General features: G+C 43.9%; 1 protein-coding gene across 4 annotated transcripts in view; it reads right to left on the bottom strand.

Annotated features, from left to right (window-relative positions):
* LOC137372060 (neurabin-1-like) overlaps nt 1–19,957 on the bottom strand; it is a 169,742-nt gene extending 149,785 nt beyond the window's left edge. For 2 of the 4 annotated variants that reach the window (XM_068035419.1, XM_068035418.1), the window contains exons 1-2: nt 19,199–19,573; nt 17,057–18,842 (exon numbers count right to left, since the gene is read on the bottom strand). In XM_068035419.1, the coding sequence (XP_067891520.1) occupies nt 17,057–18,649 (1,593 nt within the window). In that variant the 5' untranslated portion in view covers nt 18,650–18,842; nt 19,199–19,573. Of the gene's footprint in view, nt 1–17,056; nt 18,843–19,198; nt 19,574–19,631 lie in introns of those variants that run through there. The other 2 variants (XM_068035417.1, XM_068035416.1) reach the window with 2 other exon arrangements.
* Nucleotides 19,958–20,196: the final 239 nt, after the last annotated feature.

The following is a 20,196-nucleotide window of genomic DNA, read 5'->3' on the forward strand; positions in this document are numbered from 1 at the left end:
CACCCCCCCCTCCACCACCCCATCCCACCAAGCCTCCTACTCCATTTGACATCCCCCACCCCACCCCCACACATCGTTACCGGGGTGGGGGGGGGGGGCGGTGAGTAAAATTCCAACCGATGTGTCTATTTTCAGCAGCACACACTATATCAAGTATTTACAATGACCTGCTTGGGGTATTAGAGCTTGTGTGGCCCAAATATAACAGCATTCTTATAAAAGTTACCATGGAAACTTAAATTGAACAATAGCCTTTTATATCCAAAATACAGTAGGTGTAACTACTGTTTACAATGGAAAACCAAGCTTCATTCAAACTGAAGTTATAAAGGACAAGTGTGCCTTGTGTATGGAAAATGCAGGTCCATTACAGTAGAAAATAATACCTTAAATGTAAAATGACAAACCCCTAGACATCTAAAATAGTTTATTTACCAAAGCACAAGCTTGATTTATATTTGATTCTACTGTGCATTGGAATGATGTTATGTCCCATAGTACCAAGTGGCCAGTTGCATATATTAATCTTAATCTGTGCCCACCCCCCTACACGCTGATGCAACTATTGCCATATTCTGCCTGCAACATCTAATGCCAACATCATTTGCAAATTCAAGGATATTCCCGCTCCACGCCTCACCTCCATCAGTTTATATTTTAAGAGAGAAATACTTCTTTTGAAATACTCTATGGAGAAACATTATAAAAACTCTCACAATCAAGAGGGTTCCAAAAGCAACCTACTGCGAGACCACTGATCAGCAAAGACTGCACCAGATAGCATACGGAGTAGTTCTGCCGTGTTCCAACTATTATACTGAGCAATTTACACTACCTTTCAAGACTAATCACAGTATAACTCTCCAGAGAGCACAAGCAGCATTCACAGGACAGAATAAAAACACTGTAAAGCAAGATATCACAATGAAAAAAAGTTTATGCAACACCAAGAAATTGTAGAAACTTCAAAAGATGAATTCTCCATCTGCATTGTCTACTGACAAAGAATTAGTGAAAACAATTGCTTACTTCAAAATCAGAACAAAAATAAAAAGTTGCAAACTCATATTTGACATACAAGAACCATTACGTTAATTTATCGAATGTAGAAAAAAATCAAAATGTCTCAGAGGTGCAAGGGCAAAATGGACAGTGAACAAAAGAAGGATATAGGAGGGCAAAGAGGTGGGTTTTAATAAGGGTCTTAAAAAAGGAAGAGAGGTGGAAAGATAGGATCATTTAAAGAGGAAGCTGCAGAATGAGGGGCCTAGCAGTTGACGGAATGGTTGCCAATGGTACGGGCAAGTAAGTGTGGAAATGTGCCAAAGTCAGAGAGAAAAAAAAGAGAGCCTTCGGGTGGTGGTTACTTGGTTTACAGAGATTACAGACAGAGGGAGGGCTGAAGCAATGGAGAGAGTTAAAAACAAGCAGAATTTTAAACTTTAGGGCAACGTGGTACTGACAGTCAATTTAGGACAGTGAGCGTACAAGTCAGAATGGTATGTTGCCTCCCTGGTGCCAGGATCAATGATGTCACTGAGCAGCTGCAGAGCACTCTGAGGCAGGAGGATGAGCAGCCAGCAGTCATGCTCCATACTGGTACCAACAACTTAGGTAGAAAGAGGGATGAGGTCCTGCAGGTAGAATTGAGGAAGCGAGGAAAGGAACTAGCAAGCAGGATCTCAAAAGGTTGTAATCTCCAGATTACTCCCAGTACCACACACAAGTGAGTATAGAAATAGGAGGACACAGCAGATGGTACAGGAGGGAGCCCTGGGACATTGGGACTGGTTCTGGGGGACTTGGGACCTGTACAGGCTGGACTGATTGCACCTGAACAGAGCTGGGACCAAGTCCTTGCAGGGCAATTTGCTAGAGCTTTTGGACAGGGGTGTGGGAACCAGGAGGTAATATTAGAGAGGAAAACCAAGGTGCACAGAGAATTGGGACAGACAGATAGCACTAGAGTAGGAAATACTACAGCATTAGATGGGGTCAGTGTAAGAGGTAATGTAACAGGGTCAAAATTAGGTTTACTGCCCATGTGTATGAATGCACGGAGTATGGTAAATAATGTTGGTGAGCTGCAAACACATGGAATATAATGACGTGGTGATAATGGAGACCTGGCTCAAAAAAGGGCAGGACTGGGTACAAGATGTTCAGGAAAGATAGAAAAGGGATGAAAGGAGGAGAGATAACTGTATTGATTAAGGAGAGGATATCCGAGGGGGGTCAAGGATAGAATCTATTTGGCTAGAGCTAAGAAACAATACAGGTACCATTACATTGGTGGGTGTATTCAATGGCCACCAACGGGTGGGAAAGATAGAGGAACAAATTTGCAAGGAAATTACAGATAGCTGCAAGAATTATGAAGTAGTTATAATAGGGGACTTTAATTATCCTAACATAGACTGGGATAGTAATAGTGTAAAGGAGCAGAGAGGGTCAAGACTTTCTTGAGTATGTTCAGGAGTATGTTTCCAGAGCGAGAAAGGCAGCATTGCTGGATCTGGTTCTGGGGAAGGAGGTGGGTCAAGTGAATCAAGTGTCAGGAGGGGAACATTTAGGGGGACAGTGACCATAACATCATAAGATTTAGGTTAGCTATGAAAAAGGACAAGGAACAATCCAGAGTAAAGATAATTAATTGGGAAAGGGCCAACTTCCAAGGAATGAGCCCAGGTCTGGCCCAAGTAAATTGGAATCAAAGATTGGCACAGAAAACTGTAACTGAACAAGGGCTGCAATTAAGGAGATAGTTCGGGTACAGTCAAGGTACATTCACACAATGGGGAAGAGGTAGGGCAAACAGATCCAGAGCTCCTAGATGACGAAAGAGATAGAGAGGAGAGGAAATGAAATGGAAAAAGGTGCATATGACAGATGGCAGGTGGACAGTACAATTAAGAACCAGGCTGAATACTGAAGCTTCAGAGGGAAAGTGAAAAAAGAGAAGCAAAGAGAAAGTATGAGAAAAGACTCACAGCTAACATAAAAGGGAATCTAAAAGTCTTTTATAGCCATATAAATAGTAAAAAGGATGCAAGAGGAGGAGTGGAGCCAATTAGGGACCAAGAAGGGGATTTATGCATGCAGGAGAGGGCATGGCTGAGATACTAAATGAGAACTTTGCATCTGTCTTTACCAAGGAACAAGACGCTACCCAAGTCATGGTGAAGGTGGAGGTAATTGAGACACTGGATGGGCTAAAAATTGATAAAGAGGGGGGTATTAGATAGGCTGGCTGTACTTAAAGTTGATAATTCACCAGGGTTGGATGAGATGCATCTGAGGAAGTTAGGATAGAAATTGGGAAGGTACTGGCCATAATCTTCCAATCCTCCTTGGATACAGTGGTGGTGCCAGAGGACACAGAACTCGAGAATTGCAAATGTTACACCCTTGTTCAAAAAAGGATATAAAGGATAAGCCCAGCAACTACAGGCTAGTCAGTTTAACTTCGCTGGTGGAAGAGGTTTTAGAAACAATAATCCGCGGCAAAATTAATAGTCAATTGGACAAGTGTGGATTAGTTAAGGGAAAATCGTGCTTAACTAACTTGCTTGAGTTTGTTGATGAGGATAATCTGGTTGATGTACTGGACATGGACTTCCAAAAGGCATTTGATAAAGTGTCACATAACAGGCTTGTCAGCAAAGTTAGAGCTCATGGAATAAAAAGGGACAGTAGCAGCATGGACATGAAATTGGGTGAGTGACAGGAAACAGAGCGTAGTTATAAACAGCTGTTGTTTGGACGGGATGAAGGTATATAGTGGGGTTCCCCAGGGCTCAATGATAGGACTCCTGATTTTCTCGATATATATTAATGACCTAGACTTGGGGTACAAATTTCAAAATTTGCAGATGACACAAAACTTGGAAGTATTGTGAACTGTGTGGAGGTTGTAATAAACTTCAAGAGGACACAGACAGCTGGTGGAATGGGAAGATCAGCGGCAGATGAAACTTAATGCAGAAAAGTGTGAAGTTATTCATTTTAGTAAGAAGAACGAGGAGAGGCAATATAAATTAAAGGGTACAATTCTATAAGAGGTGCAGGAACAGAGGGACCTGCAGGTATATGTGCACAAATCATTGAAGGTTGCAGGGCAGGTTGAGGGAAAGCAGCTAATAAAGCATATGGGATCCTGAGCTTTATACATAGGGGCATAGAGATCAAGAACAAGGAAGTTATGATAAACCTGTGTAAAACACTAGTTCAACCTCAACTGGGCAGCACACTTTAGGAAGGATGTTAAGGCATTAGACAGGATGCAGAAAAGATTCATGACAATGGTTCCAGGGATGAGGGACTTCTGTTACATGGATAGATTGGCGAAGCTGGGTCTGTGCTCCTTGGAGAAGATTAAGAGGAGATTTGATAGAGGTGTTCAAAATCATAAAGGGGTCTGGACAGAGCAGATAGGGAGAAACTGTTCCCATTGACTGAAGGATCCAGAAGCAGAGGACACCGATTTAAGGTGATTGGCAAAAGATACAACAGCGACATGAGGAAAAGCTTTTTTTTTTAAACGCAGCAAGTGGCTAGGATTTGAATGTAATGCCTGAGAGTGTGGGGAAGGCAGATTCAATTGAGCCGTCAAAAGAGACTTTGATCATAATATGAAGAGAAAACATTTGCAGGGCTATGGGGAAAAGGCAGGGCAGTGAACGAGGTGAGTTGCTCTTGCAGAGAGCCAGCATAGACATGACGGACTGAATGGCCTCCCTCTTTGCTGTAACCATGCTATGATTCTATGGTGTGGGCAGAACGTTACATAAGCTGAATTTTCTGGAGAGGCGGGGGAAGCAAGATGGGAGGTTGGCCAAGAGAGCATTAGAACAACGTCACCTCTAATTTTTTTTTTTTTTTGCTGTGCAGCCGATTCATTTAAGCACGTGGGACCTTTGAATTTTTTTTGAGTGGCCACACTGATGCAGATCTTAAAGGGCCAACTTGCGCTTGGCGGGGTGGGAACTTCCAGGTAGCTGCCTAGCTTAGAGGTAACATTCCATTGGAATAGTAAAGTCTGGAGACAACAAAGGAATGGATATGTTCTTTTATCTTTGATTCCAGAGTAAAGGGAAGTTTTGTCAGAGGAGAATGAGGCCTGCTAAAGTTTGTTGTGATCCAGTCAGATATGATGACAGATGACTAAACCAGTTTGTGCACAAGGTACATAGAAGCCCCATGCCCCTTGGACTTAGGAGCAAAGCTGGAAGCTATAGCAAGGGCAGTGGAGGTGGTGGAATGACCAGAGCGACATACGAAGTTTTATTGGGAACATGGGTGCAGAGGTGAGGAAGTGGTTGAGTAAAACAGCTACTGAGTTATTGTGACAAATGGAGAGTCAAATGCTGGGCAGAGGAGAGTTTCAAAATGCAGCTGCAAGCCAACTAGGCAGAGTTTTTTTCAAGGGCAGATACAAAAGGAAATTGGGTTGTGAGAGATACAAGAAAGTGGTCATTTAGAATCCTTTAAGAGAGTAAGGTCGGGGAGGTGTCCATGACTATGGGTAGGACAGTTTACATGAAGGGAGAGATTTAGCAGAGACAGGACAGGGAGCCAAATACGTTTGACTAAACCCCTCAGAAGGTGAACGACAGAGCTTATTTTTGATATAAGCAAGTAATCTGAAATAGGCCTGCAAATCTGAGTGTTGGGAATGGGATTAATTGGACAGCTCTTTCAAAGAGCTGGCACAGGCTCGATGATTCAAATGTCTCCTTCGGTGCTATATCATTCTATTTTCTTGTTTCTTTACCCCTTCTTGTAGAAGAAAAACTGATATGCCATAAAATCGTATTGCATGAAAGGCCATTTGGCCCAATTCAAATGTCTCAAAGAACAAGTTTCAAAAGGTGCTATTCCTGTAAGTTCTGAGCCTTGAGGTACAGATTTTATTTTATTGCTCAAACTGACATTAATTGACCATGCCTAGGTTTAGCACCAAGCCTTCAGGCTTATTTCATTGTTGAAGCAACTAACTCTCAAAAGTATTGCCGTGATAGGATTGGAAAAGATTTAAAATCACATAGGTTTTTTCGGCATCACAAATTGCTAATTTGAAACATCTGTAACAATACAAATTTCCCAGGCCTCCATAGCACGTATGCCAGAATACTAGACAAAACTAATTCAGCAGGACAACACAATTGGTACTGTAACTTGCTATGTCATAAAATATGGTAGATGAAGTGCACATACCAGCTGGAAAGCAGGTGCCTTTTCCACACAAAAAGCGACAAGGGAAAAAAGCATTTCATTAGCTTTTTTTCAAAAAGGAACAGGGAAAAGTCACTGAGTGAGTCCATTTTCAACAGATCCCATACCCACGTGCATGACTTATCACCATCCTTCTCTTTTGAAACACTTTATTAAATTAATGTTTTTTTTTTTAATTTCCAAAATATACTTTATTCATAAAAATCTGTAAAAATTACATTGCCAAACAGTTTCCAAACAGCACCAAAAAATACAAACATTGCAAGGGAGATCCGTTTCCTTCAATACTGTCATGAGTTTCTTCCCAACCCTTCCGTTTCACAATTGTCATGTCAATTACATTTTTACATTTACAGCAATTGAGAATATTAACGATACAGTTCGAGGGGTTTCCCATGGATCCAGCCCCTCAGTCCAGCTTGGTGGGGGAACCTTACACTGTGGTCTTTCCCCATTGAGCCTTTGCTGCGGCTGCCCCAAGCTTTAGTGCGTCCCTCAGCACGTAGTCCTGGACCTTGGAATGTGCCAGTCTGCAACATTCGGTGGTGGACAACTCTTTGCGCTGGAAGACCAGCAAGTTTCGGGCAGACCAAAGGGCGTCTTTCACCGAATTGATAGTCCTCCAGCAGCAGTTGATGTTTGTCTCGGTGTGCGTCCCTGGGAACAGCCCGTAGAGCACAGACTCCTGTGTTACAGAGCTGCTTGGGATGAACCTTGACAAAAACCACTGCATCTCTTTCCACACCTGCTTTGCAAAGGCACATTCCAGGAGGAGGTGGGCGACCGTCTCTTCCCCACCACAGCCAACGCGGGGGCACTGTGCGGAGGGGGCGAGACTTCGGGTGTGCATGAAGGATCTGACGGGGAGGGCCCTTCTCACCACCAGCCAAGCTACGTCTTGGTGCTTGTTTGAAAGTTCTGGTGATGAGGCATTCCGCCAAATGACTTTGACGGTCTGCTCGGGGAACCATCCGACAGGATCCACCGTTTCCTTTTCCCGTAGGGCCTTGAGGACATTCCGTGCAGACCACTGCCTGATGGACCGGTAGTCAAAGGTGTTTTTCCGCAGAAACTGCTCCACGAAGGATAGGTGGTACGGCACGTCCCAACTGCACGGAGCGTTCCGCGGCAATGTGACCAGGCCCATCCTTCGCAACACCGGGGACAGATAGAACCTCAGCACGTAGTGACACTTGGAGTTTGCGTACTGGGGATCTACACATAGCTTGATGCAGCCGCACACGAAGGTGGTCATCAGGATGAGGGCCACGTTGGGTACATTTTTCCCGCCCATGTCCAGAGATTTGAACATCGTGTCCCTCCGGACCCGGTCCATTTTAGATCCCCAGACGAAGCGGAAAATGGCTCGGGTGACTGCCACGGCGCAGGAGTGGGGTATGGGCCAGACCTGCGCCACGTAGAGCAACAACGTGAGCGCCTCGCACCTGATGACCAGGTTCTTACCCACAATGGAGAGAGATCGCTGCCCCCACATGCCCAACTTTTGTCGTACCTTGGCTACTCGCTCCTCCCATGTTTCGGTGCACGCCCCGGCACTTCCGAACCATATCCCCAGCACCTTCAGGTAATCTGACCTGACGGTGAAGGGGACAAAGGATCGGTCAGCCCAGTTCCCAAAGAACATGGCCTCGCTCTTGCCGTGGTTAACTTTGGCTTCCGAGGCCAGTTCGAACTGGTCGCAGATGCTCATCAGTCTGCGCACGGACAGCGGATCCGAGCAGAAGACGGCGACGTCATCCATGTACAGGGAGGTTTTGACCTGAGTGCCTCCGCTGCCTGGGATTGTCACCCCTCTTATGCTCGCATCCTTCCTAATAGACTCAGCAAAGGGTTCAATACAGCAAACAAACAAGACCGGGGACAGAGGACAGCCCTGTCTGACTCCAGATTTGATCGGGAAACTTTCAGATTCCCACCCGTTGATTGACACTGCGCTACTGATGTTTGTGTAGAGCAGTTGGATCCAATTGCAGATTCCCTCCCCAAACCCCATTTTGGAAAGCACGTCCATCATGTAGGTGTGCGATATCCTGTCAAAAGCCTTCTCCTGGTCCAGGCTGATGAGGCAGGTGTCCACCCTCCTGTCCCGTACGTAGGCGATCGTATCCCTGAGTAGCGCGAGACTATCAGAGATCTTCCTGCCGGGTACAGTACAGGTCTGATCGGGGTGAATCACCAACTCCAGAGCAGACTTGACTCGACTGCCTATGACTTTGGACAGAATCTTGTAATCAACATTAAGCAGTGAGATGGGCCGCCAATTTCTGATTTCTGCCCTCTCCCCCTTCTGCTTGTAAATGAGGGTGATGATGCCTTTTCTCATGGTCTCTGACATGCTGCCGGCCAGGAGCATACTCTCGTATACTTCCAGCAGGTCCGGGCCGACCCAGTCCCACAGGGCCGAGTACAACTCGACCGGTAAGCCGTCGCTCCCGGGGGTTTTACTCGTCTCGAAAGACTCGACGGCCTTTGTCAGCTCGTCCAGAATTAGCGGCTTGTCCAGTCTCTCCCTCCTGCTGTCATCTAGGACCTCTGTGATAGATGACAGGAAGGACTGGGAGGCTCTGCTGTCTGTGGGCTTCGCGTCATACAGCCCAGCATAAAAGGATTTGCTGATCCTTAGTATGTCGGACTGCGAAGACGTTACCGAGCCATCTTCTTCCTTCAGGCTGCTGATAACAGAGCTCTCTCTGTGTACCTTTTGGAAGAAGTAACGCGAGCACGTCTCATCCTGCTCGATGGAGCGGACTCTGGACCGGAAGATGATCTTGGAGGCCTCCTTGGCAAAGAGCGAGGCCTGCTGGCTCTTCACCTCTTGGAGGTCCTCCTTGACCTCGACCCCCATTGACTGCAACCGGAGTAGATTTTGCATAATTTTCTGGAGTCGGGACAGTTCCCTCTGTCTCTCTCTCGCCTTCTGAACACCTTTGTGGATGAAGAACCTCTTGATGTTCTCCTTTATCGCTTCCCACCAGTGAACTGGAGACTCAAAGAGGGGTTTCACGGTCCTCCAACCTTTGTAATCCCTTTTGAGTTCCTCAACGTTCTCTGGGGTCAGCAGTGTCGCATTGAGCTTCCACGTCCCTCTGCCAACCCGCTGGTCGTCCTGTAAGTGACAGTCGGCCAGTAAGAGGCAGTGGTCGGAGAAGAACACCGGCTTGACGTCGGTGGATCTGACCGTGACAGCACGGGACACAAACAGGAAGTCAATCCTGGAACGGGCAGACCCGTCCGATCTTGACCATGTGTATCTGCGCTGCGCTCCGTCTGCAGGTTTGCTGAAGACGTCGTGCATTAAATTAATTTGTACTGTTTGTTTCAAAGGCCTTACGCATATTATTACCCTTTGTGTAAAACAAAAGTCCTACCTGATTTCCTTCTTGCTCATTAAACTTGTGGCTCCCTTGTATTTTAAACTATCACCATATGGAATAGTTTTTCATAATTCTTGCAACCCTCCTAAAAGCTGATGCTGGAATAAAGACTTCATTTCAACTGATAAACACTACATATTACAGACAAACACAACAATGGAATATTAACATAATAAATTTACATAATTTCCTTAATGGTGGGGTAAATTCAACTAATGAATAAAAATCTGGAATTGAAAGCTAGTCTCAGTAATGGTGACCATGAAACAACCATCGATTGTCATAAAAAATTCATCTGGTTCACTAATGTCCTTTAGGGAAAGAAATCTGTTATCCTTACCTGGTCTGGTCTACACGTGACTCCAGATCCACAGCAATGTGGCTGACTCTTAACTGCCCTCTGAAATGACTTAGCAAGCCAGTCAGTAGTACAAAAATCGCTACACAAGAATGTGAAAAGGAATAAAACCAGACAGAACTACCAACATTGATCTATGCACCGGAATCGCCAGCCCTGTCAACCCTGCAAACTCCTCTGTACTAACATCTGGGGGGATTGTGCCAAAATTGGGACAGCTGTCCCAAAGACTAGTCAAGCAACAACCTGACATATTCACACTCACAGAACCATACTTTACATCCAAAGTCCCAGACACCATCACCACCATTCCTGGGTATGTCCTGTTCCACCGGCAGGAAAGACTCACCAGAGGTTGCAGCACACTGCTACACAGTCGAGAGGGAATGGCCCTGGGAGTCCTCATCATTCACACCAGACCCCATGAAGTCTCATGACATCAGGTCAAACTTGGGCAAGGAAACCTCCTGCTGATTACCACCTACTGCCCTCCTTCAGTTGATGAATCAGTTACTCCATGTTGAACACCACTTGGAAGAAGCACTGAGGGTGGCAAGGGCACAGAATGTACTCTGAACGGGAGACTTCAACACCCATCACCAAGAGTGGCTCATCAGCACCACTACTGACCGAGCTGGCCCAGCCTTGAAGGACATATCTGCCAGACTAGGACCCGGCAGGTGGTAAGGGAGCCAACACAAAGTCCCATCTTCACATTGAAGATACCCTCCATCATGTTGTTTGGCATTACCACCGTGCTAAATGAGATAGATTCAGAACAGATCTGGCAACTTAAAACTGGACATCCATGAGGTGCTATGGATCATCAGCAGCAGCAGCAGTTGAATTGTATTCAACTACAATCTGAACCTCATGTCCCAGCATATCCCTCACCTCTACCATTACCATCAAGCCAAGAGATCAACCCTGGTTCAATAAACAATGCAGGAGAGCATGCCAGGAGCAGCACCAGGCATACTTAAAAATGAAGTGTCAACGTGGTGAAGCTAGAACACAGGACTACTTGCGTGCCAAGCAGCATAAGCAGCAGACAATAGACCGGGCTAAGCAATCCCACAACCAACATAGCAGATCAAAGCTCTGCAGTCCTGCCACATCCAGTCATCAATGGTGGTGGACAATTAAAGAACTAACTGAGTAAGAAGCTTCAAAAATATCCCCATCGTCAATGATGGAGGAGCCCAGCATATCAGTGCAAAAGAAAAGGCTGAAGAATTTGTGACTACCTTCAGCCAGAAGTGAAAGGATGATCCAGCTCAGCCTCCCCCGAGGTCCCCAGCATCACAGATGCCAGTCTTCAGCCAAACCGATTCACTCCACATGATTTCAAGAAACAGCTGAAGGCAATGGATACAGCAAAAGGCTATGGGTCCTGACAACATTCCAGCTGTAGTACTGAAGACTTGTGCTGCAGCACTAGCTATGCCCCTAGCCAAGCTGTTCCAGTACAGCTACAACACTGGCATCTCCCCGACATATGTGGAAAATTGCCCAGATATGTCTTGCCACAAAATGTAGGACAAATCCAATCTGGCCTATTACCACCCCATCAGTCTACTCTCAATCATCATCAGCAAACTGATGGTCGGTGTTGTCAACAGCATTATCGAGCGATACTTATGCAGCAACACCCTGCTCAGTGATGCTCAGTTTGGGTTCCGCCAGGGTCACTCAGCTCCTGACCTCATTACAGCCTTGGTCCAAACATGGACAAAAGAGCTGAACTCCAGAGGCGAAGTGAGAGTGATTGCACTTGATACCAAGGCAGCATTTGACTGAGTACGGCATCAAGCAACCCTAGCCAAATTGAAGTCAATGGGAATCAAGGAGAAAACTCTCTACTGGTTGGAGTCATTTGGAGCACCATGGAAGATGATTTTGATTATTGGAAGTCAATCATCTTAGCCCCAGGATATAGCTGCAGGAGTTCCGCGGGGTAGTGTCCTAGACCCTATCTTCAGCTGCTTCATCAATGACCTTCCCTCCATCATAAGGTCAGAAGTGGGGATGTTCACTGATAATTTAACAAAGTTCAGTACCATTCACAACTCCTCACATACTAAAGCAGTCCATGCCCATATGCAGCAAGACCTGGACAACATTCAGGCTTGGGCTGATAAGTGGCAAGTAACATTCAAGCCACACAAGTGCCAGGCAATGACCATCGCCAACAAGAGAAAATCCAACCATCTCCCATTGACATTCAACAACATTACCATCGCTGAATCCCCCACTATCAACATCCGAGGAGCTACCATTAACCAGAAACTGACCTGGAGCAACCACATAAGTACTGTGTCTACAAGAGCAGGTCAGAGATTGAGAATTCTGAAGTGAGTAACTCACCTCCTGACTCCCGAATGCCTGTCCACCATCTACAAGGCACAAGTCAGGAGTGTGATGGAATACTCTCCACTTGCCTGGATGAGTGCAGCTCCAACAACACTCAAGAAGCTCAACACCATCCAGGACAAAGCAGCCTGCTTGACTGGGACCCCATCTATCACCTTAAACTTCACTCCCTCCACCAGTGAAGCACAGTGGCAGCAGTGTGCACCATATACAAGATACAGTGCAGCAACTCACTATGCGTCCTTTGACAGTACCTTCCAAACCCACGACATTTTCCATCTAGAAGGACAAAGGCAGCAGACATGTGGGATAACCACCAGCTGCTAGTTCCCCACCAAGCCACACACGATCACAACTTGGAACTATATTGCCGTTCCTACAGGTCAAGAACCTGGAACTCCCTCTCTAACAGCACTGTGGGTGTACCTACACCACATAGACTGCAGCAGTTCAAGTAGGTGGCTCACTACTACCTTCTCAAGGGCAATTAGGGATGGACAATAAATGCCTTGCCAGCGACGCTCATATCCCAAGAACAAATTTTAAAAATTCAAATTATTTCAAAAAGCGCAAAAACTATAACGAACAGAAAAACAATTTGACTTCCATTGAAAAATAATTTCACCTTGATAATTTGAACATAAGCAAAAAGATTGTAATCGATATGAGGTCATGTTTGAAACTGAGTTTTCTTTTCCCCCTTCTCCCTCTCATACACAGTATCGCTATTTAAAAAAATATAAACTTTACCTTAATACAACTATTGAAATTTGTCCATTTGCCTTTAGTTTAGTTTAGTTTGTTTAGTTTCTTTCAAAAATTCTAAAAACACAGCCAACGAAAAATTGCTGAAAGCCTAAGAGAAACTTTCCAACACTGGGACTAACTAAATTTCAATGAGGTATCTTGGGAAATAGAGTACATATTTAGACTACAGCATCTTCCATCATCTAACAGAGTCAGAGATAAAAACAGAAAGTGCTGGAAACACACAGCAGGTCTGGCAGCATCTGTGGACAGAGAAACAGAGTTAACATTTCAGGTCTGTGATCTTTCTTCAGAACTGGCAACGGTTGGAAATGTAATAGGCTTTGAACAAGTGAAAGGGTGGAGGGCGGTGGGGGAAGAACAAAGGGAAGGTCTGTGATAGGACAGAGGGCAGGAGAGATTAAATGATAAAGACGTTCATGGAACAAAAGGCAAATGGAGTAGTAATAACCATAGTAAGAGACAATGCATTTGTCCAGAGAAAATGTTAATGGCAGAAAAATGAATAGCTCTGTCCGAAAGCAAAACATGATAAATGCGTTTACTACAGCTTTTACTATTCTTTTTGCCTTTTGTTCGATGACATCTTTGTCATTTAATCTCTCCTACCTGCCGCCTATAGCACAGACCTTCCCTTTTGTTCTTCCTGCCCTCCACACCGCCTTAATTTGCTCAAAGCTAATTACATTTCTAACCTTTGCCAGTTCTGATGAAAGTGAAACATTAACTCTTTCTCCCTCCACAACTGCTGCTTGACCTTTGTTTTTATTTCAGATTTCCAGCATCTGCAGTATTTTGTTTTCATAATAAAGTCAGAGCGCTGGCAAAAATATCAAGTCCAAGGGCAGGCTTTTGGGAGACATTCAGGATTTCAGTATGAAGGTATTGCAAGAAGACAAAAGTCAATTCAATGGAAAGATTTAATTATGTTATTGTGAAATATGTAATTATTTAACTTTGCATTGCATATATCACTAAAAGAGAGGATTCTAGGAGCACTAGATGCAAGGGATTGGGCTAAGAGTTCTAAGATTGGAGAGTTATGGGAGGAGGGACCTGGAAACTGGTAGCATTTTGCAATGAAATCCCTAGGTCCAGGATCAAGGAGCACTCGGTTTCTGAACACTGGGAAGGGGGTAGAGCGGTTAGAGTCCTGGCAATGGTGTTATACACAAAATTACCCGAGCCCCAAAAATAGTTTAGAGAAGAAAAATGTTATTTAATTTTTAAACTTTTTGACTGAAAACATTTTCTGAAAAGCAATTTTGTTTTGCCAAAGAAATCATTGTTGCTATTCATGTGCCTTAATTACAAGTGTTTTATTTTATTTTTATTTTTTATTTAGAGATACAGCACTGAAACAGGCCCATCGACCCACCAAGTCTGTGCCGACCAACAACCACCCATTTATACTAATCCTACATTAAGCCCATATTCCCTACCACGTGAGCAGCTCAGAATAAAAATGGAGCAGTTAATATTTTCACATGATACTGGCCTGAAACAAGGCTACAAGAATTTAATGGACTTTTCAAGTAATTGAGAAAAGTAAAAAAAAAACAGATCTTAAGAGGGTGAGGCGACACACTCTTTGCTTCTAGTCTACAAATGCATTCTGGGAATTTCTGCAACTACAAATGTTCAATGCACAGGTATGGCTGGAAACTCTCCAAAGCATTTTGGGAAATAGTATTCAATCTAAGTCCAGACTTTTGAGACAGGACTTTTAATTGAACCGAAAAGGGTGGCACTGGGTAACACTTTGTCACTGGAACAAAAGTGAGCAAAGTGCCCCGCAACAACTAATTGAAACACTTATGGTTCACTCAAACTAACAGCAGTTCAAAATAATACTATAATCACACACACACACACACACACACACACACACACAGATTTACCTCCACAAGCTAATTGAAAAATTGTACTTTTCCAATCCGTCACTTTTCAGTCAAAAGAAATCTACCGCATTACCCAAAGGTACTAACATTTTTAAGGATCATAAGCATTTCCCAGCAAAAACTGAGGGATAAATCCCACTTACTCATCATTTATGTAAATGCCAACCTTTTTACTATTAGCTGAAATTCTGGTCTCAAGGCCAGTCTCTGAATGAAGCTTAAATGCCATAATGTCCATATTCACTGCCTTCACTACAAATCAGCAGATAGGTTTACAAAACATTTCTGGCATATGTCAAATGTAGGAAAATATTTTCAGATGGCTACACAATAAGGGAACTCTGGAACAAAAGTTTGCATTGAGTACTTTTCAATTGCTGCCTTTTAAGGAATTTTGTTTTTTAAGGGTAATCTCTCCCAAATGGTGTCACTAGAATTAACTGGTAATGTTGCAGAATACAGTAAAATGGTAGAAAATGCTTAAAGTATTAATATTTTCATGATATTGTTATACACACTGTTATATTAGTTCTGTGATGATTTATGGCTGTAATTACTGAGCTCTAAAATGAACATAAATTAAACATTTATCACAAAATTTAGTCATAGCTTGCACATCACAATAATGTGTCAAATGTGGGCTATCCTACCTACAGTCCTTGACACATGCAGGAATATCAGTATTTTGTACCACCAGAATTATTTTACATTTATCATAATTGAACTTTTTAAAGAGAGGCTGTCAGATTTAACAGGAAAGGGTGAACTACTTAGGTTTCCTCCTGCTAAGACTTTGAAATGCAGAGTGAAAAATATCAATGATGGTCATAATTGGGTTTTAGTCTGTCTTGCTGCACTTTCAAAGTCGTGAGGTTTTTTTTAGATAAGTATATCATTTTAAAATTAAAATTAGATTAACGTTTGATCAGAAAATATGCTGCCAACAGCCATATTAGATATCAGATCATAACCAATTTTAAAGGATTTTGCTAATATAAAGTCACAAAACCAAGTCAGTGACAACTCAGTTGACAATTTCAAACTCACTATCCACAAAACTCACAAACCTTCTTACTACCATCAGAATTCACTGGGATTTTGATGGTCGGAAGCCATATACAATTCTGGTATTTGAATCATTTCAAAATCATGTCAAGCACAAGCAAAATGATGAGCACTTGGCCAATAGAGGTAATTCTTGCAGGTGTTCAGTAGCAATAACCTTTAACACATAGTTAACGGGACAGAACACCTGGAGTGGAACAAATTTAGATTTTATACTAATCAATCTCACATGGCAATGAACGTGGAAAGTCATGATAAAGTGTAGTTGACAAGCGAAGTAGGTTAGAGGGCAAAAATAGATAGAATGTTTTCATCAGAAATAGAAATAGAATTTTTTTTAAATTACATTTCCGCTCCCTATTATAAAAGCTTACATCTGGTCCATTTTATGTAATGTTGCCAATGGAAGGCTTCCCCGGGAGGAAATCTGCCAATCTCAAGAAAATAAATGCTGCTGTGTTCTACTATTCTATTACTCAGACTGAAATCAGATTAAACTGGTGAGAAGAATTCCAACAGAAATAGACTTGGCCGGTCTCAATCCAGTTGTAAGTGAATGCAAGTCCGAGGCACACAACTGTACATAAAAATGGAAAGCTCAGGGTATGAGAAATGAAAATGTCAAACTGGTGGAGTTCAGGTTGCTCTTTAACTCATACAGCACAAAGATGGAGTGCCTACTCAGATCTGGGACTAAATATAGGCCCCATTTTTTTTATCCAGACACCCAAACATTTCTCTAAACTTTGTTAAGGTCTATATTGACTGCTTGCAGTAACAGTTTTTTTTAAAAATGGGAATTGGAAAAGATATTTATTTCAGAGAGGGTCGCCAAACTAATATCCAATCTGTGATTCAGGGATGAAGAAGGAGGAGGCTTTTCCCCCTACAAATAAGATTTTCAAGTTCTCTTCCTCTTTATCAGTATTTTTATTTAAACATAAGAAAATCAAGACACCTACCTTGATTGGAGCTATAGAGAAATGAACCTTTCTGTGTAGATTTGGCTCTTCTTCCTCAGAAAGTCCAGATATTTCCTCATAGTCATCATCAAGGTTATAGTTAATCTCTTCAGCCAAGTATTCATCATCACACTTGCTTTCATTTTCTTCTTGCAAAGATCCTTCAGTATCTTTATCATCTACAAATGCAGCATTCTCTATCCCACAAACTTCCAATCCCAAAAACAACTTTCTATTAATTCCATCTTCCTCTTCAATGTTCTCAATATCCTCATCTTCGTCCTCTCCCACACTGTCATCTGATTCGTTTGTTATCCCTTCAAATGTCTGATCTCCATCTTCTTTGCTATTGGAAGTTTCACAAGTCTGCCCTGCCTCATGACTAATGCTTTGAACAAGAAGTGGCTCCACTGATGTCTCTACCTCCCTCTCAACAAAAACATTATCCAATTCAATTTCGCTCTCTGAAGATTCATTCTGAACTTCCACCAATTCTGCCCGAACCACTCCTATTTTATTTGGACCCACATTTGGCACATGGCCGTCTAATTCACTGTTGAAGGCACTACTGCTTACAGGAACTGCCTCGTGTGAGAAAGAATGCTCAGAGAAACCAAGGGAATCTTTTTGACATTGGTCTGCTTCCAAAAAATGACTTTCACCTGCTCTGAAATTGCTGCTACAGGTCTGTATTTCTGCTTCTTTCTGATCTGTACTCACTGAAATCGAACGTGACGATTTCATATCATCTCCTGCAGGGGACGTGCTTTTACTAGTAAATATAGTACTGGACGGCTTTTGGTGCCCTCCAGAAATCTGATACTCAATTGCAGGGGTCTTTGCTTTGTTGTCTTTGTTTGTTTCGTCGCTGTCACTATCCGCTAGAAAGCTTTCTAATCGTCGAGAAATTGGGCCAGCGTTCAGAGACGAGCGAGGTTGATTTTGTTTTAAATCGCCAGCGGCTTTCAGATAACTTCGATCTCTCAAATCGCTGTTGGACAGAGCAATGGGACTTAAGTCGCTCTTAACTTTTCTTCCTCCACTTTCTGAAGACGATGAGCCACTCCTTCTACTCTCAGATGAAAGACTACTTACTGAAACTTTGTTCTCGTTTTTATGGCCTTTATCAAACACGTTTTCCTCACTTTGACGCTCAAAAAGTTTTCTCGTTTCTGAGAATTTTTCAGCCATACTAGTTTTATCCAAATCCCCATCTTCACCATTCGTTTTATCAGAGCTGGACGTTCTTTGATATGACTTATGGGCGTTATTATAGACAACTCCACTTGATTGCTTTTGTGGAGAAACAGGATGCAAATCAGACTTGCTGGTTTCATCAATATCATCTGGTGTGTTGCCCATTTGTAATAGCATACTTTTTATTTTATGTACACGATTACCGAAATGCCTTCCTCGCATCTCTTCCCTGTGCCCAGTTTCTCTATTCGGTTTTTGGACACCCATTTTAGAAATGTTTTCCTGTTTGCTTCCATCAAAAGTACACCTCAAAGCCTGAAAATCTGCCTTGTATGCATTCCTGTGGGGCGAAGCGCTCCTGAACGTCCTCTCTCCTTTACCTTCAGCTTTCATCATATTAGATCAGATGTTCGACCATTAGGCGACGACTATATGATGGGAATTGTTGGCAAAGTGTAGGTGGCCGTCCCGGGAGGTTACCATCGGCTCCTTCACCACAAAACAAAGCGTTAAGAGATAACTTTTGGACGAGAAGCCGCAGCGACGGCTGAAGCCTCGGCGGTTACTTCAGCGGTTCGAAACTCTCCATCTGCAGAAAGGAAAAAGCCGAGAAGGGTTACAACTAAAAACTGGCAACTCCAGGGCAGGGCGTTAAAAGTGGCATGCGCGGCCCGAACCCGTTGAGACATTCCCAAAATCAACGGCGCCCTGTCCCGACAGGAGACAGCGCCTCCTCGGCCCAGCCCGGGGATGGTGCCGTGCTTGGACTGCCAACTCCCCTCCTCCGGGACTGGACTGGTTTGTCCCAGAGTTTACTTTGTCCAGAATTTGAACTCCTGTCACCGCTTCAAAAATGAAGGAATAGTCTCCTCCAGCAACTTTGCGAGGGGGGATCTATAACCTCCCCTCCCCCAATCCCACAGCGCACTCAAAAGAAATCAGTACCGGGAGTTAGTCTGCACACTCCGTGCCAGGGCCGTTCCCTTCCAGCCTCTAACTCCCGGCCAGCGCCATTACCGCTTCCTCCTCCTCCGACAAACTCTCGAGCCCGGTCGAAGCCGCGCGCACGCGCGCCAGGAACACGGAGCTCCGAGCTTGGCACCCCCCGGGACACACAGCCCCGAGCTCGGCACCCAACGGGAGCCCCGGGACATGGAGCTCCGAGCTCAGCACCCAACCGGGGCCCCGAGACACGGAGCTCCGAGCTCAGCACCCAACCGGGGCCCCGGGACACGGAGCTCCGAACCCCCCGGGAGCCCCAGGACACGGAGTTCCGAACCCCCCGGGACACGGAGCTCCGAGCTCGGCACCCCCCGGGCCCCGATTTGCTGTTTACAAGATTAACGAGAAATAATAAATAAATAATTAAAACACCCACCCAGGAACTTAGGAAGACGGAACTGCACTGTTTCACCGCCTTCACTTCTCATGATGGCTGGCTGTTCTTCTTGGACAAGTTGGTTTGCCAATACTTCTGCAGGACTTATCCTAAAGACCTGCTCCCGCCCACAAGTATATTACCGCAATTTTTTCGACAGTTTTGAAGCAAAATAATTTCACTTTTCCAGGTAGGTTGGGCAGGAATTTACTGTAACCAAGTTAAAACTCACTTATAATGTCATGAAGGACATTTGTTTTTCCAATTTAGTTTGCAACATGTTGCTCCATTCCTTATTGTCTGTCATGTAGCGGAGCTAGAGATGTAAACTGGCCGCCGACGTGTTAAAAACACCAATGGAATTCGATAGGTTTTCCACAGTATAAATGGAAGGAGCAATGACACAAAAATACTCCCAGAGTTTGGTGTGGAGCAGACTATGACTTGATAAACTCCCACCGTCAAGATCCCTCTTAAAAAGCAATCAAGTAGGAGGAAATTTGATGAACAAAATGTTTTTGTTTTCTTTTGTCAATCTTGAGCATTTTTTTACAAACTGTCTAAG

The sequence above is a fragment of the Heterodontus francisci genome, chromosome 7, assembly GCF_036365525.1.
Source record: "Heterodontus francisci isolate sHetFra1 chromosome 7, sHetFra1.hap1, whole genome shotgun sequence".
NCBI classification, from domain to species: domain Eukaryota; kingdom Metazoa; phylum Chordata; class Chondrichthyes; order Heterodontiformes; family Heterodontidae; genus Heterodontus; species Heterodontus francisci.